This window comes from Peromyscus maniculatus, chromosome 8 (assembly GCF_049852395.1).
Source record: "Peromyscus maniculatus bairdii isolate BWxNUB_F1_BW_parent chromosome 8, HU_Pman_BW_mat_3.1, whole genome shotgun sequence".
NCBI lineage: Eukaryota > Metazoa > Chordata > Mammalia > Rodentia > Cricetidae > Peromyscus > Peromyscus maniculatus.
In genome coordinates this window covers 42,853,178-42,872,299 of record NC_134859.1, presented here as the reverse complement: position 1 = coordinate 42,872,299, position 19,122 = coordinate 42,853,178, and the positions used below count along the sequence as shown (strand labels likewise).

The 19,122-nt window shown below is 44.7% G+C and overlaps 1 protein-coding gene across 1 annotated transcript; it reads right to left on the bottom strand.

The window, feature by feature from the left end:
- Positions 1–481: 481 nt before the first annotated feature.
- On the bottom strand, positions 482–15,711 carry Trim58 (tripartite motif containing 58). The gene is made up of 6 exons (XM_006984924.4): positions 15,119–15,711; positions 13,145–13,240; positions 10,127–10,357; positions 9,232–9,254; positions 9,035–9,135; positions 482–5,422 (listed from the first exon to the last, which is right to left on the bottom strand). The coding sequence occupies exons 1-6, from the start codon at positions 15,536–15,538 to the stop codon at positions 4,833–4,835; spliced, it is 1,461 nt and encodes a 486-aa protein (XP_006984986.1). The 5' UTR covers positions 15,539–15,711; the 3' UTR covers positions 482–4,832.
- Between the last annotated feature and the right edge of the window lie 3,411 nt (positions 15,712–19,122).

Here is a 19,122-nt window from a genome sequence, read left to right as displayed (position 1 = left end):
TGGAATCATCCTGAAAATGCAGCACTATCCCATCGCTGGAATCATCCTGAAAATGCAGTACAATCCCATTTCTGGAATCCTGAAAATGCAGCACTATTCCATTGCTGGAATCCTGTATTTCTCCAAAACCGGCTCTCTACTTAGATTTCTTTTCCTGTACCTAAAATAGACTTGACTGTAGCATGAATCTTAAAAGTTCTTATTAATAAAATCAACCCCGAGGCCAGTTATTGGGGTGAAATGTTGGATGGTCAGAGAGACAGAACAAGCCACAGCTAACCTCACCTGGCCAACTTCTCAGCTGGTCTTATTTCCTCAGACTGGATGATTCTGAGTCCTCATTCCAATGGCTCTCAACTGAACTGTGCTGCTCAAAAGCCTGAAAGCTTAACCAGCCAAATGCTTAACCAGGCTAAAAGCTTCTAGTTTCTGGTCCTCACGCCTCATATGCCTTTCTGCTTTCTACTATCACTCCCTGGGATTAAAGGCTCACTTTCTGGGATTAAAGGAGTGATGAGTCACCATGCCTGTCTGTATCCTTGAACATATGGATTTCTGCCTCTGGAATGCTAGGATTAAAGGCGTGTGCTACCACTGCCTATCCTTTATGTTTAATATTGTGGCTGTTCTGTCTCTGACCCCAGATAAGTTTATTAGCATGCACAATATTTGAGGGAACACAATACTACACTTGACACGTTTAGCACTTGGCATTAACCTTTATTGGATGGTGGCTGACTGGTTACAGAAAGTATCTATATATTGCATTTTGTAAAACATTTCTAGTTGCATCTTTTAATTCTCTTTCCAGGTTATTCATCCACTCATTCAACAAATATGCATTCAGCCATAACCACATGCAACCAGTGTTTCAAATCCTGGAATATGCTTAGGAACACATTGTCAATAAATATCCTGTTCTCTTCATGATGCTTACGTCACACCACAAAAGAACAAATAAGTTAGTAATTAAATAAAATTTCATAAATAAGAGTTTAGTATGGTGTACTGAGAGCTGATATATACTGATATGTACTATGTGGGGTAAGCAAGCCTCATGAGCCTGGTGAAGGGGAACTGGGAAGGTGTGCTGTGGGGGTGTGGAGAGAGGAGGTCTTCAGTGAGAAGACTTAGAGGGGGTTTATCAGAGAGGAGGACACAGATAAAGAGGTCCTGGGAAAGGAGAGTTGCAAGCAGCAATTACAGCTGGGGAGAAGCCCTGTGTGGGAAGTACTTGGTTGGATGTAGAAGAGGCCCTGTGTGGGAAGTACTTGGTTGGATGTAAGGAGAAGTCCTGTGATGGGAAGTACTTGGTTGGACATAGGAGAAGTCCTGTGTGGGAAGTACTTGGTTGGACATAGGAGAAGTCCTGTGTGGGAAGTACTTGGTTGGACATAGGAGAAGTCCTGTCTGGGAAGTACTTGGTTGGATGTAAGGAGAAGCCCTGTGGTGGGAAGTACTTGGTTGGATGTAGGAGAGGCCCTGTGGTGGGAAGTACTTGGTTGGCTATAGATCCACCATGGAGGCAAGGTAGCTGGAGCAGAATGAAAAGGGAGCTCACGAGGGAGGAAGACAGAATCAGAGGAAGGACCAGGCTCAGGTCTTGAAGGCCCAAGAGCTCACCTTGAAGGGTGAAGTTTTCACTGGACTTTAACTCTACCGAGAGGGTCAGTGCAGTGGCAGCCCTGTCTGGGGTCTGAGAGGATGTGCTGAAGAAGAATGCAGGTGGGGCAGGATCAGCTGGGAGACCGCAGAGAGATGAGTACGATAATGCAGAAGGGTGGGCGTGAAAGTGCAGGCTGAGATTGCCACAGCTAGGGGTCAAGACTGGCTGGACTCTCAGCCCCTTAGAAGCAGAGCCACACCCTCACTGCTGAGGGACTAGAGGTGAACAGCGGGATCAAGAACTCGGTAAAGGAGTTGCCTCATCTGAACAACTGAAGGAAAGATGCTGCCATGTACAAGATATGAGACTTTTCTTCTGCTCTTAGTTAGAGGGTGATTGTACTGTGGCAGGGTCTGGGGCTAAGTTTTAGATGGGCTGGGTTTTAAATGCCTGTAGAGTTCAAGTCCACGGTTAAATATGAAAAGGTGTTGTTTGGGAGAAAGGGTAGGGAAAGTGGGGAAACAGGGGTCCATTTAGAGGGTTTTACAGCCAGTGGGTTAGAGTTCCAGAGAGGATGTTGAGAACATTTTAGGGGGTGGAAAGGCAGGAGAAGAATCGAAGTAGGAGATGCAAGATTTGATATCTCAGAATACAGAGGAAGAATTCTTTAATAACTCATGTTAGGTTAGTGACTGACATCTTACTAGCAGGCACTGTGAGATGCCAAAACTCAGAGTTTTTGGGACACACCAGAGACAGGAATTAGGGTCTCCATGGCAGGAAGGGTGGTCCTGGGACTCAGATGTATCCATTGTTTCAGTCCCAACAAGATGATTTCCATGTCCCTGTGAGTGGTTGGAGATCCCATGGGAAATGTCATCTCGGGCCAATCATTGATCCAGGCTCTATTGATGGGTTAAAGCCCCTCTGTTCCTCCCAGATCATGCACTAAGATGGCTTGTACGGTGTGTGAACTATACACAGACATGTGTGAAGACCTGTCATTTCCTATCTGAAAATGAGAGACAGAGCAGAGAAGTATCTGCGTATGACCAATTAAAAAAAAATCTAGAAAGAAAGCTGTATCAATAACATGATTAAAAGTAATACTATGGGCCATAAAAATATCCACAGAAAAGGCAAAATATCTTGAATTTTAAAGTAAGGTTGAAGAGGAAGATAAAATTTTTTGGTGGAATATTCAGATAAAGAAAACTGGATTTGTCAATAATTCCTATAGGGCTGTCATTTCAGAACATGACATTTTAACATTTAACACTTATTTATCAGACGCAGATACAGAGAGGAGTGAGAGCAAGTGAGCCTCCACTGACCTTTAAGGGCTTTGTTAGAAAGACAGAGAATATACGTGAAAAATAAGTTAAATATCATTATCATCTCATCACCCTCCTTACACGGTATTTAAATAAGACTTAAATTCTGGCCACTCTCCAGTGATAACCTCACAAATCTCCATCAACTTCGAGGGTGTCATCAGTGTCCCTGCTTTAAGATTCATCCCAGAAGCTGAGTCTGGGTGAGAAAGGATGTTATTTATTGAAGTCTTAAGAACCAGTGTCAGGAGAAGAGGTAGAAAGAAAGCACATGCTGTTTCCTTCCCGGAGAGATCTGTCCCTGTGAGTGGATGGAGCTTGAATGGACAGTCAGCTTTCACTCCAGTTCCCACCTACTCATTACTAGCTCCCAAAAGAAAAAAAACCCCAAACTTCTGAGAAATCCCTGCCTGTTTAGGTACTGAGGGTTGAGTTCAGGGTGTAGAGCAAGACAGCCGAGTGCTTTATAACTAAGCTACATTCTCTGACTCTTTTTTTGAGGTTGAACCTTGCTATGGAGCCCACACTAGCCTCAAAGTTCTGCTTCTGCCTCCCCGGTGCTAGTATTACAGGCATGCACCACCACCAATGCCAGAGCACAGGTTTCCTTTAGAAACAATTAACCCAGGGGCCAGAGAAATTGCTCAGCAGTTAAGAGCACTTGCTACTCTTACAGAGGACCAGGGTTGGTTCCCAGAAGCCACATGGTGGCTCACCACCATTCATAACTCCAGCTCAAGGAGATCTGAATTCCTCTTCTGACCTCCCTGGGCACTGCACACACGTGGTGCACAAGCATACATGGGATCGGAACACCCATACACATAAAACAAGCAAATCTTAAAAAAAAACATTTAAAATATTTTAAAATAAACACTGAATCCAAAGACAAAAGGGGAGGTCTAGGAATCAGTGATGTTGGATTTAGAGTAATGAACTTCAAAATAATTGAGAACTGCTTCCAAAATAAAGAGTTCGGGGGCTGGAAAGATGGCTCAGTGGTTAAAACTTCTTGCTGCTCTGGAGGACCGGAGTTCCGTTCCCAGCACCCATGCTGGGCAGCTCACAACTGACCGTAATGCCAGCTGCAGGGATCTGACGCCCTCTTCTGGGCTCTGCCGGCACTTGCACTGATGTAGCACACACACACACACACACACACACACACACACACACACACACACACACAGAGGCATATATGCATATATACATAAAAATAAAATCTTAAAAAAACAGAAAAGATGGAAAGTAATCGACTGTAGTGCTAGGAAATGCAAACATAGAAAGGAATGATTCTGAACCTATTAATCTAGAAGGAACTGTAGACTAAGTAGGATGACACATCCAACGAAAGAGAGAGAATGAAATCAAGAAAGGAAAAGCAGAAAAGATTCAGAATTATGGGTCTCACTGGAATAATATCAGTTGATTTTGAAGCAATCTCATTTCTCAGCCAAGCATCGTGGCACATACCTGCGCCCAGGACACTGAGGCAAGAGTTGGGGGAGAACCTTGGCTAGACAGGAAGACTGTGTCTCAAAAACAAAACAAACAGAAACAAGTAGAATTGATACTTCTACATCCCATTATGCAGCATGTTGAGGATGAAAGGACAATCTCATGTAATTCTAGCTTATTACTGTGAAAATGCACCAAGGGAAGACGAGACATCTGGCAGCGGAGTTTGATGAGCCTGCCGCCTTTTCGAAGTCATTCACTGCACATGGTTCCTCAGCACGTGAACCACCAGGGATCTACTCCTTAGCCCCCATGGGAGAGTTTCCACAGAACAGGCCTGCAGAGCTGGCATTGGTGTGGCTTGTTGAAGCAGGGCACAGCCATGCTCCCCATCCGTCCAGGACCACTGTGAAGCACAGCACTTCCGGATGGTTTCAGTGTTCCTCACTTCTAACAGCAGCAGCGAGATCAAGGAGACCCCTGGGGGTCCAGTTTCCAGGCCCTGCTTCTGCCATGGGTGGTAAGATAAGAGGGGTCGTGTCACAGACAAAAAAGTAGGGCCTGAGAATGCCGGAGAAGAGATGGCTGAATGTGTAGATGTAAGACCCGTTTGTGATGTTGTAGAAGGAGATTTCGCCTGCTTCGTAGTCCAGAAAGATCCCGATGCGGCGAGGTCGTTCATCTTGGAGCACAGGCACGGAGGGAGAGGCCAGGACCATGTACTCGCTTCCCCTCAGCAGCCACATGGCCCAGACGCCGTTCTCTGGAGATGGTGTGGTTTCCCCCTTTCTGGGCAGCGAGTCTTGGCATACCCCTAGCCCCCACTCTGCCTTTTCCCCCACGATGACTTCCCAGTAGTGTCTTCCAGAGGAGAAGCCCTGCAGGCCCAGGATGCAGGGCCAGATATCAAAGCGTTCAGGGTTACTTGGGACGTCCCTCCAGACCTCAGCGTCCTGCACACTGCGTAGGTCGGCCGTCAGGAGCAGGCTGGGGTGCGCAGTGGCGGGATCCAGCTTCACGTCCACTGTGGAGGTGTGCCAAGTGTGAGAATGAGCAGAAAGATCTAGCAGAACTTTATCTCTCTCTCCCCCTTTTCTCCCTCCCTCCCTCCCTCTCTCCTTTTCTCCCTTCCTTCATTTATTCTACTGTGCTGAGGATGGACATACTACCACTGAGCTTCCGTTCCAGCTGACGAAAACTCAGGCACCACTAAGAACCCTCAAACAGTTTCTCATTTCTCTCACCCAGAAAAACTGGGCCTGGCAAAAGCCTTGATTTGGGCCTCACAGAACTCTGCTGGACACAGTGGGACTTCTATTGCCCAATGACACGGTTTAAACCCACTGCTTTGTGTGCAAAGGAAAAACGAAATAAAAAGGAAGATACCAGAATGTGTGGCCTCCAGGCGGCTAACTACATAGAGATTCCTGGAAGGAGGAGTTTGGTGTGGGAAGCAGTAGGGATGGGGCAGAAGCTGAACCTCTTCTCCTTGCTCCCTATCCATCATTTCTGTCTGCCTGTCCCTCTGTACCATCCAAAACTCCTTCACAGTAAATGGCCGAGTGGTGTTCCCCTGTGTTCTGTAAGCAGGCCTCTGAAATTAATTGTAATAATTGACCCAGAGAAGGGGAGTCCGAAGAAACCCTCCTGACAGCTGATCAGTCAGAAGAACAGGCCAGGACCCGCCCACTGCACTGCCATCCTACCAGCTGTTTAAAGACGAGTCAACATCTATACTCCCCAGACAGTTCTACAAATAGAAAGGGAAAGGATGCTACCAAACTCATCCTATGGAGCCAGAATCACCCTAATACCAAACCCAGAGAAGGGCACAATGGAAAATAACAAATCTCTCTGATAAAAATGGATGCAGAGAATTTCAGAAAATACTTCCAAACCAAATTTAAGAACACATGAAGAATGCCATATTCCATTGCCATGTTGGTTTCATTCTAGCTATGAAAAACATGGTTCAGTGTACACGAATCAGTACTGAGTAACCCGGTTGTAAGGCATTTTCTTAATTAGTGGTTGGTGGGGGAGGGTCCAGCCCATTGTGGATGGTGCCATCCCTGAGCTGGTAGTTCTGAGTTCTATAAGAAAGCAGACTGAGCAAGTCAGTAAGCAACACCCCTCCATGACCTCTGCATCAGCTGCTGTCTCCAGGTTCCTGTCCCGCCTGAGTTTCTGTCCTGATTTCTTTTGATGGTGAACTGTGATGGGGAAGCATAAGCTGAATAAACTCTTTCCTCCCCAACTTGCTTTTGGCCATGAATTTGGTCACAGCGATAGTAACCTCAACTAAGACACCAACACATAAATAAACCAAAGGGCAGGAATCACATGATCATCTCAACAGATACAGAAAAGACCTTTAATGATGCTGAATATCCATCCCTTCTTGATACCTCAACATAATAAAGGTTATAGAAGATAAACATAGCCTTTCCTTTAAAGTCAGGGATGAGACAAGAAAACACACAGTCCTCACTGTGTGGTGCTTGAAGTCTTAGCCAGAGCAATAAGGCAAGATAAAAAAATAAGAGAACAAAGTTGAAGAAAGAAATTAAATTTTTTCCTACTTACAGATATAAGTATAATTATATACTTAAAAGACCCTCAGGACTTCACCAGAAAACTTTAGACATGATAAACACTTTCAGCAAAACAGTGGGCTACAATACATACATCAAATATCAGAATCTTCTCTGTCTACAAACAATGATCTTGATGAGGGAGAAAGAAAAATACCATCCATGATAGCTTCTAAAAAGCCAAAATAAAACAAAAAATAACAATAAAAGTCCCCCCAAAACTCCAGGAATGGACCTACCTAGGGAGGGGGAGAGCTTCTACAAAGAAAACATTAACACACCGAGGGAAGAAATCAAAAGACACCACCAGAAGATGGAAAGACTTCCCTGTCCACAGACTGGCAGAATTATTATTATGAAATGGTTATGCTACTTAAGGCAGCCTGCAGATTACAATGATCCCCATCAAAATTCCAATAGAAATCTTAGAAAGAGGAAAATCAATCCTAAAATTCATATGGAAGCAAGCAGATAGGACCCAGAGAACTCAAAGCAATCCTGAGCAGAAAGAGTAAGTGTCATAATACCTGGCCTCAAATTTTACCACAGAGCCATAGTGACAAATCAATCTAGTTTTGATACAAAACCAGATTTGTAGAGCAGTGGAATAGAAGAGAGGACCCAGGTGTAAAACCATACAGCTACAACCAAATGAATCTCAACAAAAATGCCAGAATCGTGCATTGTGGGGATAAAGAGTCTTTTCAGCAAGTGGTGTTGGGAAACTGGATATCATATTCCCATGCATAAGAATGAAGCTAGATGGTTATCATTCAGCTAACACAAAGATTAACTCAAAATAAATCATAAACCTTAATAGAAGACCTAGAGCTATGAAAGTAGTAATGGGAAATATCTATCATCTATCCAGATATAGGACAAAAAGCAAAAACAAAGTGGTATTTGAGTGAGGGACAGAGACAGACAGGAGGTAAGGGGGCCACAGAGGGTGATGGGGTTGAGTATGAGCAAAGTACAATGATGCACATATATGAAAATGTCATAAGGAACCCACTCCTGGGGACAGAAAGATGGCTCAGTGGTTAAGAGCACAGGGTGCTCTTGTAGAGAATCTGGGGTTTTGTTCTCAGCACCCACGATGTGTCTCATGACCATCTATAACTCCAGGTGCGGGAGATCTGATGTCCTCTTCTGGTCTCTAAGGGCACTGAACACACATGGCGCAGGCAAAACAACTCATATGGAAAATAAGAATAGAAATCACTTTCAGAAGAAACAAAGTCATTGCTTTGTATGCTTACCAAAACAAAACAAAACAAAACAAAACAAAACAAAACAAAACAAAACAAAACAAAACAAAACCAAAACAAAACCCTTACAAATGGAGGCCACAACCTACATGGGAGGGGGTTGTCAGCCTTGTGGGGTGGACTGTCATCCTGATTCCATCTCTGGGCTGATCTTGTCATAAAGGGAATTGGGTTAGATTCCTAGTTGGGGAACCCACTGGGGCACTGGTTAAGTGTTGGAGGGAAGAGTCTAACACATTTCGGTGACCAAAGGCTCTGGAGTCAGTGAGAGAATGGGGGGTGGGGAGAAAAGATAATTTTTGCTTTATTTGTCCTTATCCCTGATGAGAAGCACCAAGGCAGAGGTGAAGCTCTGGGACCCACAGACCACTCATGATAGCACGCTCTCAAATAAGTCTTGGCTGACTTTTACCTCTAGGATTTGGGGCTCTGATTGTTACCACTGCGTGACATCCACAGAGTCAGCTGCACTGAGAGCCTGGCCCAGACGTCAAGGTTCTGTCTACAAGTGCAACCATGCTTCAGATAAGAATAGGACAGAAGCCTGGGAGCCAGAGAGGAGAAGATGCATCTAACAGCCGAGTCTGTGCACACTCACGCACACCTTAGTCTTAGTTTATGTTTTCTACACATTGTGAGACTTTTACAGGTGACACGGAGAGAGATTGGGAGGTTTTTCTTTCCCCAGTTCTGGCCCAAACTAACTTCCTTAGACCTGTTTCTGCCTCTCCCTCTTGTTGTGAAGGGGAGCGTGGTGGACCCGATGCCTACCTTGGAATTTCTTCAGCATCTCCCTCATCCCGGGGATGCGGCACACCGTCTTCAGCTCCAAGGGGATGGCCTCTGGTTCCAGCCGTGCGACAGCTTTGCTTCTGGAAGTATGCAGAGCCCACAGGTGTCAGTGTGGTCAGCAGGGGCCCATCTCCCCCACACCAGCCACCCCACACTGATTCAGCAATGAAACATACCGGGTCAAGACTCCTCTTACTCCCTGGAAAGGAAAGACACACAGGGATGAGTCAGGCCTCTGACTTCTTTCTGAAGTCAAGCTGGATGCACAGTAAAGATGTCAGCAGAAATATTTGAAAGTTGCTAACGCCTAAGATGAAACTTCAGGGGAAAATGAACCCCTGCTCTTTACAGGAAAACAAAGACTTTAAACAATCAAACGTCTAGGTGACAAGATCAGTCACCATCAGAACAGAATCATGCTGCACACAGTTTACATCCATTCCCCCCAAATCCATCAGTTTAGCTGTTTAGTTTTCAGAATAGACAATTCTGTCAATTGGCTCTTTTGGTAGAGTTACACCCTGTACTTAATGAAGATGGAATTAGGGGGAAGACATCAAATATCTGAAGAATTTATTTGAGGTGAACACACACAAATGCCACCCTTAATGCCTTTGCAAGGGAATACCAAATGTCTAATTCTTATCTATCACACCAAAGCTGATCATTTGATCTACACTGATAAGAAAGGAAGCCATTAATATCTGGCAGCACTTTCTCTTTTAAAAGAAATATATATTATATATATGTATATATTTGTGTGTATGTGTTTATATATGCATATGAATCACCTAAAATCTAGTTAACATACAACTTTTTGTAAACACTCAATTGTTTAGTGTGCATCATTAAGTTTTGGTGTTAGTGTGAGCTACCTGGTTCTCTAAGGTTCTACTCGGATTCTCATGCCTTCTGCATCAGTTCTAAGTTGGTCTACTGAGAGCAAGCATGCCAAGCATGGCTGGGTGCTGGTAACCAGATGACAAGATCTCACCTCTGTCCCTTAGCCTCACATCTGCTTTCCCCCCCCCCCGCCCCGCCCCCCACCCGGTTCTCCAGAGCTTGCCTCACCTCCAGCAGTCCCAGGGCTGGCCGCTGGCTCCTCTCCTGTAGCTCTTCAGCCAGCTCCTTCAGGGCCTTGTTCTGTTGGACCAGCCTGTTCCGACAGTCACGCAGCCTCTGCAGGGTTGCTCGCTCCTCCTCTTCCAGCCGCCTCAGCTGCAGCTGTTCCTCCTGGGCCAGAAAACCCCTGTGTTTCTCAAACTCCAGCCTGAAACGCTGTCTCTGCGTCTCCACTTTCTCCTGGGGAGACACGGCAAACTGGGTCATGGAGGATGTTTTGAGGCGTCAATTGGGGATTCCTGATTTCAAGTGTGGATAGTCGAGAGTGTGGACGCATGCCCAAAGTTGTCTCTGCTTTCCCTGGAACTGACTTTTGGCTGTATTCTCACAGCATGCATGGGCCCGAGACATTGGTATGGGGGCTGGGGGGCTGGAACAGCAACAATCTGAGAAAGGCCACTGGACTCGGGATCTCAATTAGACATGAATTTGAAGGCAAGCATTTCTAGACACAAGCTTCAGTACCATATGTAAAACAGAACAGAAATGTGGGGTGGGGTGGGAGGTCAATGACCCTTGGTCCAGCTGTGAACAGTGTCCAGCCATCACACAATACTAGTTACTGTTTATTCTACCAGCCACTGTATCTACTAAAAACAACAGAGAGATTATAGAAACCTGGATTTGTAACTGTGAAAAGCTTGAGAGTAAAAACAGATATTCTCTTTAGTGTGTGTGTGTGTGTGTGTGTGTGTGTGTGTGTGTGTGTGTGTGTAGAGGTGTGTTCACCTGTGGGTGCATATGCAGAGGCCAGAGATTTGCTTTAGGTATCTACCTCCATTGTTCTCCACCTCCACCTCCTTTTTAATGACAGGCTTTCTCCCTGAACCCTGTGCTCATTGTTTAGGTTAGGCTGGCCAGCAACCCCCAGGAATCTGCCCATCTTTGCTCCCCCAACCCCAACACTGAGGTCACAGGAATGCTTTGCCACCTCAAACTTTTGATGTGAGTGCTGGGGATCCAAATTTGGGTCCACATGGCTGTATAACAAGCACTTTAGCCCTTGAACCCCAGCCTCTAAATGTTCTTCTCTACAAGGTAATGGTGGCTAACATTTTCTGTACAGTCAAGAAGGAGCTAAGTGTCCCTCAGGCACTGGCTTGCACATTAGATTCAGATTATTATCCTGGTTTCCACTTTTAACGTCTACAACTCCTAAAGAGGTTCAAGGAATAGATTTCATTATGGGTTACTGTATCTCAGTTTGGTTCTCACAAAATTAGTATTTAGGAAACCAGCTGTAAAGCAAGGGTAAGCGGCAAATTATCCCCCAGAGCATCTACCTCCTGCATTCTCTGCCGTTTCTAATGTTCATAATTTCCTGGTTTCACTGAAGGACAGGATACTTTTTTTTTTTTTTAGAACCAGCTGTATTAACAGTTCTCTCTCTTAAGACAACAGCTTCCTCCCGTTTCCATCCCCTCCTTTTCACCATTTATAAATCACTACATTCACATGGTCATGGCCACTTCCTAAAACCAAGTAAATTGGAATTTCATGCCCTGATTTTCAAAAGGTGAGTCCTGTTAAATACCCACAACACTCCCTGATGTGGGTGGTGATGCTACTGTTGAGCCAGACTGAGAACGTAGCTGTGGGGTTACAGTGGGTCGAACCAGGGGCATGAGAGGCAATGGTGAGGAGAGACTTTTCCAGTCCATCTTCCTTCATCCCACCCTTCTGCATGTGAAAGTTACAGCAGGAAGAAGGATCATCTAGAACCTATGATTATATTTATCAAACTTCCCTTGTTGCCTGTGTCTCCTGTGGACACGCTACTGACTGTAAACCATGCAGGAGCACTTGTCTTAACAGGAATCTTAGCATCACATCTATGTTAGTGTAGCCATTAGGGGGTCTAGATGTGAGGACCCCAGGTCTTGTATATGGGACTCTGATTGCCTAAGTCCATGGGCAGGCCAAAATCAAGAGCAAGTGACTTGGATTATAAACCTGGATATTATTAATTTGAGAACCAATGTTAAATTTCACCCATATTGGACACTGTGATTTGAATGGGATAAGACTTATCCCAGAAGAAAAGTGTAGGAAAAAACAAACAGTTCTTATGGGAGAAATAATCTGTCTATAAATGACTGTACTTTCAACAAAAACAAGAAGGAAAGATCTAGAACAATACAAAAAAGAATAGAGAAGGCTATTTGCAGAAGGAGAAAAATAAGAATATATCTTGGATATCACACAACACATTGCATACGTAACATGCCCATGATTTCTAAGTTTCACAGTCTGACACCATTGAGAGTCTGACCAGACAGCTGTGTCACAGGTGTGGGGAGAATGTTGTACACTGTAGCAGGTGTGTCCAGCCCACAGCCCATGGGCCAACTGCATGTGTGTTGGTGACAGCTGTGAATGCAGCCCAACACATTTGCAGATGACAGTGTTACGTCTCAGTGTCAAAAGGTTGGACACCCCTGCCACAGTGTTCTGCAGCGTTCCCGACTCCGCCCAGTAGGTGGTGGCAGCATGCTTCAATTTGTGGCTCAACTGGGGATAATCCAGGTTCCGAAAGGCTGCCTCCACAGGTGTGCAAATGAGATGCACAAGAAAGAAAAAGGGCTGGGTGAGGTGCAGAAGAGGAATGCATGGATACGAGACTGCAGACGACTGATTGTCCTTCTGTGTATAGGGTGGTTGCTGTTCTCTGTACTCTGTTATACATGTTGTATAGCACTGATTTTCATTCATCTCACAGTTCCGTTTATGAATCACGGATTGAGGTGACTGACTTATAGCAGTGAGTTTGACAATTAAGATTCAGAGGGCAAAGCAACTTATTTATAAGTCAGGTCATATCAACAGGATTAGAAAGTGACCCAGGAGGGCAGTGTGGTGCTTTCTGGAGGAGATGGGGAGTCAGAACATGAGTGTGAGAGAGTGTGATGGAAGAATGTCTCACACCTTTGGCCTGAAAGCTCCCTGAAGCCACAGTTCTGTTCTTACCTTCCAAATGACAGTCTTCTTCCCCACGTTGGTCTCCTGCATCAGAGCCTCCTCCATTTCCTTCCTCACAAGTTCCAAAGCGGCTTGGAGCATCCTCTGTTGGGAAGACAACGCGGGATCACTGTAGATGCACCCTCTCGGGCCTTTAGTTTTCTTAGATGTAAAGTACAAAGGGCAGCCTGGGAGTCCCTCACTGACCTAACTCAGTACTCGCTAGATTCAGCCGACACCTTGTCTGGTGCCAGACACCAAGATGCGCCTGAAAGTTTCTCATTATGTCACTCTTTCCAATAGTAAAACAAAATGTTAAAATGTGAGGTGAAAAGTAACAATAGAATACAAATAAGGTGTTGTAGTATACTTAAAGGTTAGAAATACAATTATGAGGATAAATGGTTGCATTTTAATAAATAGCTGTATAAATATATACATGATACATAGTCGTATAAAATATAAAGCCAATTTGGAAAAAAAAAACCTATGATGTAGTAGAATTGCCATCTACAACTGACAGACTGAGGTATGATGATATTTCTTATTTATTACTTAAGAGTTTATTTCTTTTTACATTTTTTAGTGTGTGTGTGTGTGTATGCCCCCACAAGAGTGCCAGAGACACAAATTGAGGTCAGAGACTACTTACAGTAGCCAGCTATCCTTCCATCATGTGGGTTTAGGGATCAAACTCAGATTGCCATGTTGCCAGCAAGCGCCCCTGCCCAGGAGGGTGCAAGAGACACTACCTCCTTCCAGCAAGAGGACCCCGGGGAGGCGCGTGTGTGTGCTTGATTACAGTGAACACATACACAAATACGCTTTGGGAAGGAAAACATACGGGCCCCACCATAAAAGTTACTCAGTAAATCCTACATACACATGGTTCACGCTTGAATGGGGGTCACGATAGCGCTGTGTAGAACGTGCATATAAAACAGCCTTGGAAGTCGTGGTGGTTCCTGACCGACCAGGCTGCGGTGGGATTGGCTTTGCTGTTGGAACATTTTGCTCTGTCAGCCCAAAGAAAGCACGAGCCACACCACGGAGGCGACAAACAGCAGGGCAGGCCTGGGGACAGCAGTGACAGGGCGGATTCTGCGGGATCTGTGTTTGGTTAGGATAAGAGCCGGCACGCCTTAGGCAGCTGCCGCTGATTGGCTGGGAGGTCTAGAGGGTATTTGTTTGGCATTTAATTAAAGAAAAAAAAACAACCCCACCCCACATAATATTTATGGAAAACAGTATCAGAGACATCTCACTAGCCAAGCTCTGTGTGACGTTTTCAGGACGTAAGCAGGTAGGACCATAATTTTAAAATCTGATTTTAAAAAATACCCCATGCCTGAATTTTTATAAAATCAAGAGGAAGCAAGCGGTAAAATCATGAGGGATGTTTCCAACGAGTTGAGGCAAATACCCAGATTTTTAATTTTAGAGAAAACAAACTAGCAATCACCTTAAGAAAGCGAGTGCTCCTTACAACAGGGTGGTTAAGCTTGCCAACGGAAGGAAGACCACACTGTGGCATCCCTGGTAACGGTTGCTCAGAAAGTTGGAAAGTTAAATGTACTTAAAGCGTGTCGGGCAAATGTGGAGGAAGATAAGAGAGCAGCCTTTTGCGGTTGCGGTTGCCGGCATAATACACACTAAGGCTAGAAGCACTAGGGAGCCCCTCTTTATAGACAGGGCATGTGTGCTCTCGGCAGGGGGCGAGCCACCCGCTGCAGGAGGCCTGTTGTGATCAGAGGCTGGCTGGGCTTAGCAAAGGCCCTTCCCAGGGGCAAAAGCCACCGCAGCTTCGGGGAGTGTGGGCTAGTAAGGATGGGGAGGAGACCAGGGAAGGGAGGCGCTTGGGAGTTACTTAAGAGACTCGGTAGCATCTTTTGGATCTGCTTGGACTATGTCCCTTCACATTCCCAGCTCAGCCTGCCCCAGTGCCTTCCCATTTTCCACACGGGGACCTGAGCAGCGTCTCACCTGGTAGCGGCTGGCAGCCTCCTGCAGCGGTTCAGTGTGGTGGCTCCGGTGTTCGGGGCTAGTGTCACAGACCCAACATATCATCGTCTGGTCCTCCTCGCAGAAGCGGCTCAGGTCCTCGCCGTGCCGCGCGCACTGGCGCGTCCCGGGGTGTCCTGCACCCAACCCCAGCTGCCTCACGCTGTCCACCAGACTGGCCAGCTGCCGATTGGGCCTGAAGCTGGCGGGCCTGAAGGGACTCCTGCACTGGGGACAGGCGTAGACGCCGCCCTGAGCGCTGTCCGACTTCTCGCAAAACTCGGAGATGCACCGCAGGCAGAAGCTGTGGCCGCAATCCACACTTATGGGCTCCTGCAGGAAGTCCAGGCACACTGAGCACCGAGCCTCTTCTCGCAGCCGCTCCCCTGGCGCGGTGGCCATGGCCCTGGCCGGTGGCAGCAGCTCCTATTGCCCTAGCGGTCTGCACAGAAGGAAGGAAACCCATAAGCAGGGGAGCAGGCCCTGGGGGGGTGTTATCTCCTGGGCTGGCCCAGATCCAGCAGCCAAAAAGAACCACTCCTGGTGACAGCAACAAGACCAGTGACTGTCACTTCCTCAGAGACCCAGCAGCTCCTTTTCTATTCCTTCTTCCACCAGCTTTGTTTGATAAATATTAACATTTTATATAATGCAGCATTTACACCATCCTAACTGACATTAGAGGTGATTGAAGTTTGCACTGTTTTGTAGTGTGGATCGAACCCAGAGCCTCACGTAAGCCAGGCAAGCCCTACCACTGAGGAACAGCCCCAGTCCTCTTTTTTATCTTTTATTTTGGGACAGGGTTCTATTAAATTTGCCTAGGCTGGGTTTGAATTCACTCTGCAGTCCAGGCTGGTTTTGAACTCACTCTGCCATCCAGTCTGACTTTGAACGCTCTGTCTTCCTGGCTCAGCCCCCCCAATAGTCAGGACGATAGAAGTACATCAAGGTCAGCTGAGTTGCCCTGTTGTTGGTTGTTTTATTCACTCTTTTGCTCTTTGGGGGGCCTGCCACCCAGCTCCCAAATAAACCACACAGATCTTATTATTATATGAGTGCTTGGTCTTAGCTCGGCTTTTTCCCAGCCAGCTTTTCTTAAATTATCCCATCTACCTTTTGCCTCTGGGCTTTTACCTTTCTCTATTTCTGTATACCTTTTCTTTCCTTCTTATTCTGTGTCTGGCTGGGTGGTTGGCCCCTTCTTTTCTCATTCCTCGATCTCTCTTGCTTCCTGATCCTTCTTTTTCTCCTTCTATGTATTCTCTCTGCCTGCCAGCCCCGCCTATTCTTTCTCTTGTTTTGCTATTGACCGTCCAGTTCTTTATTAGACCAATCAGGTGTTTTAGACAGGCAAAGTAACACAGCTTCACAGAATTAAACAAATGCAACATAAAAGAATGCAACACATCTTTGCATCATTAAATAACTGTTCCACAGCATCAACAAATGTAACACATCTTAAAATAATAGTCTACATCTCCCACTTTTTGTCTAAATAAAAATGAAAGGTTTTAACTTTAACATAGTAAAACTACAGACAACAAAAATGGTTATCAAGTAAGAATTACATTTACAATATTCAGTCCATTTGTATTTATCACATTCAGAGAAAATACCACAGTATCTATCTTATCGTAGTGAGTCCAAAGTTTTATACCTAGCTTACTTTCTATCATAATAAGAAAAACTGAAACTCTAATTATTTAATCTTTAACTCCATCAAAGATCCCAGGAGTAATTAAAATTGCCTAACAACAGAGACATTTGCTTGCCTGGACAGTCACCCAAAGTTCCTCTGCAATGTTGGGGCATCCATCTCCAGCCTACAGGCCTAGAGTATCTGGCAGACTTTCAGTGAAGCAGGACATTTAAAGGACTGTCTCACCTTGTTTTGGCAAAGTTCAACAGTCACTTTCCTGTGGATCCTGTGGGTCCTGTGTGTCTAGCCTGCACAGCACATAGTCAAGCAGTCAAAGCAAAAGCAGTTTCTTGTCCAAATGGCTAATCTTACCACAATGAAGTAAATTGGTGCTCCCAGGAGCAGATGTGACTCATTGTCATGAAGAGTCCTAGGTTAACAAAACATTTTAAAGGTCATATTCTATAGGTCTCTGAAATGTTTGAAGACTATTTATTTATCTAAAATATATCTCTGTATGATCTTGAAAACATGCCTAACATATCTACACATTTGATTGTTATAAATGACTAACTACTCACCTGTGTTTCTTGATTATTCTAAATATTTTATAATAATAGCTTTCAAAAACTAGTATTTTAACCTTACATTTTTAAATAAACTACATAGGTATAATACCTTAAATAAGAGTAGAAACATACATACAGTATAACAAAAATAACTTTAAATTTGTATCAATATACTATATTCCCCTAAATGATAACAAACACCCATAATCCACCAAATAACCCAAAGCCTCCCACATCCCTCTTGGGAACGTGGGTGCCATGTTCTCCAAACTGCTTCCTGTTGTTTGTGGGCAAAGCATCTTTGGGGGGTTCCCAGGAAAATTGAGACAATGGCCAAGTCCTGGGAAGACCAGCAGTAACCTTTGTTGATATATATTTTGCCTGTCAAAATTCAGGAGGTCCCCCCTGATCAAACCTGATCCATCTCATTCCTGAAGGAATCTACAACCTCTTGTTTCCTGTGAGAACAAAAGCAAAAACTCTTCTCCAAAGTATTTTTGATTTCCACTTGACAAATATATTTTTTGAGTTCCATTTTAAAGTTAATGCATTCTTAAAATATTTAGGCTGGCTTATCACATCAGTCTCTCTTTCAGTCTGGTGTCTCTTAGCAGCTGTTATTTGCATATCAGCATTCAAAAAATTCAAAATTAACACAGTACTATATAGGATCCAGACTCCCTGTGTGTTTCCCGTCTTATGTGTTTTTTTCTTTTATATTACTTTCACTCTCTCTTTAAAGACTTTATTATTATTTTAAACCATTTATTTCTTTCTATGACTGTCTATACCCATATTCTTTCTTTCTTAAGCCTATGCACATTGTAAAACACACTGGAACCTGTTTAGAGGTTTTTTTCTGTCTGGGCCTCTTTTACTGTGTTTCTCCAGTTTTTCTAACTGTATGAGCAAACTTCAAACTGCTAAGCTACATCTGGATCCTCTGAATGGCTCTCGCTGGCTCTGCCTGCTCTCAGGCCATGAAATCCAAGCCTACAGCTTGTGGCTGGTTGGAGGTACATGCCCAGGAATTGCATTCAACCTTCCTAGAGCTCTAGAATGCCAATGCTTGCACTGCCACAGAACAAAAAACTAAGTAAAAGCCAAGTTTTTGTTCCTACTTAACATATTGGCTGTATATGGGCTCACCGGCAGGCAGAAACTCTTAAAGGAGACATATCCTCTTTTTTTTTTTTTTTTTTTTTTTTTTTTAAGCTTTCTCAGGCACTATGGAAATTCGAGTCTCATGTTAGTATGCCAAAATGTTGTTGGTTCTTTTTTTTAACTCTTTTGGATCTTTGGCAGACCCTCAAAGAGCAAAAGAGCCCAAAGAGTAAAAAAACAACCAACAACATTTCCCTTCCACCCAAAACAATATTTAAAGCTCACAAGATGGCAAAGATGCTCATCTGCTGACCTTAGTTTGATCCCCCAGACTCACACAATGAAAGAAGACCACTGACTAATAAGAGTTGTCTTCTGGCCTCCATGGGTGGGCTGAAGCACCCCCCCCCACACACACACACACAAATGAACTCTAAATTTAAAATGAACAGGAGCTTTAAATTTAAAATTACAGAGTTTCTTGAATATGTGGACTCAGCACCTAGCTCTCAAGTCTGTCAGCTCATAACATTACACGTGAAGCTGGTTGGGGTCTTAGGCCTCATAATAGGGCAAATTCAGAAGTGAGCCTGTCTCTTAAGAGTCCCTCACGCCAGTGTGGAGAACACCTGCTCTCCTTCTTCCCACAACTTACTGAATGGCACCATGGA

Bases quoted from the DNA above. Each gene is read 5' to 3' on its own strand.
- Trim58 (XM_006984924.4), bottom strand. From the start codon at position 15,538: ATGGCCACCGCGCCAGGGGAGCGGCTGCGAGAAGAGGCTCGGTGCTCA. The intron at 10,358-13,144 runs GTAAGAACAGAA...GTGTCTCCCCAG, and splicing joins AGAAGACTGTCATTTGGAAG to GAGAAAGTGGAGACGCAGAG. The intron at 9,255-10,126 runs GTGAGGCAAGCT...TTTCCTTTCCAG, and splicing joins CAGCCCTGGGACTGCTGGAG to GGAGTAAGAGGAGTCTTGAC.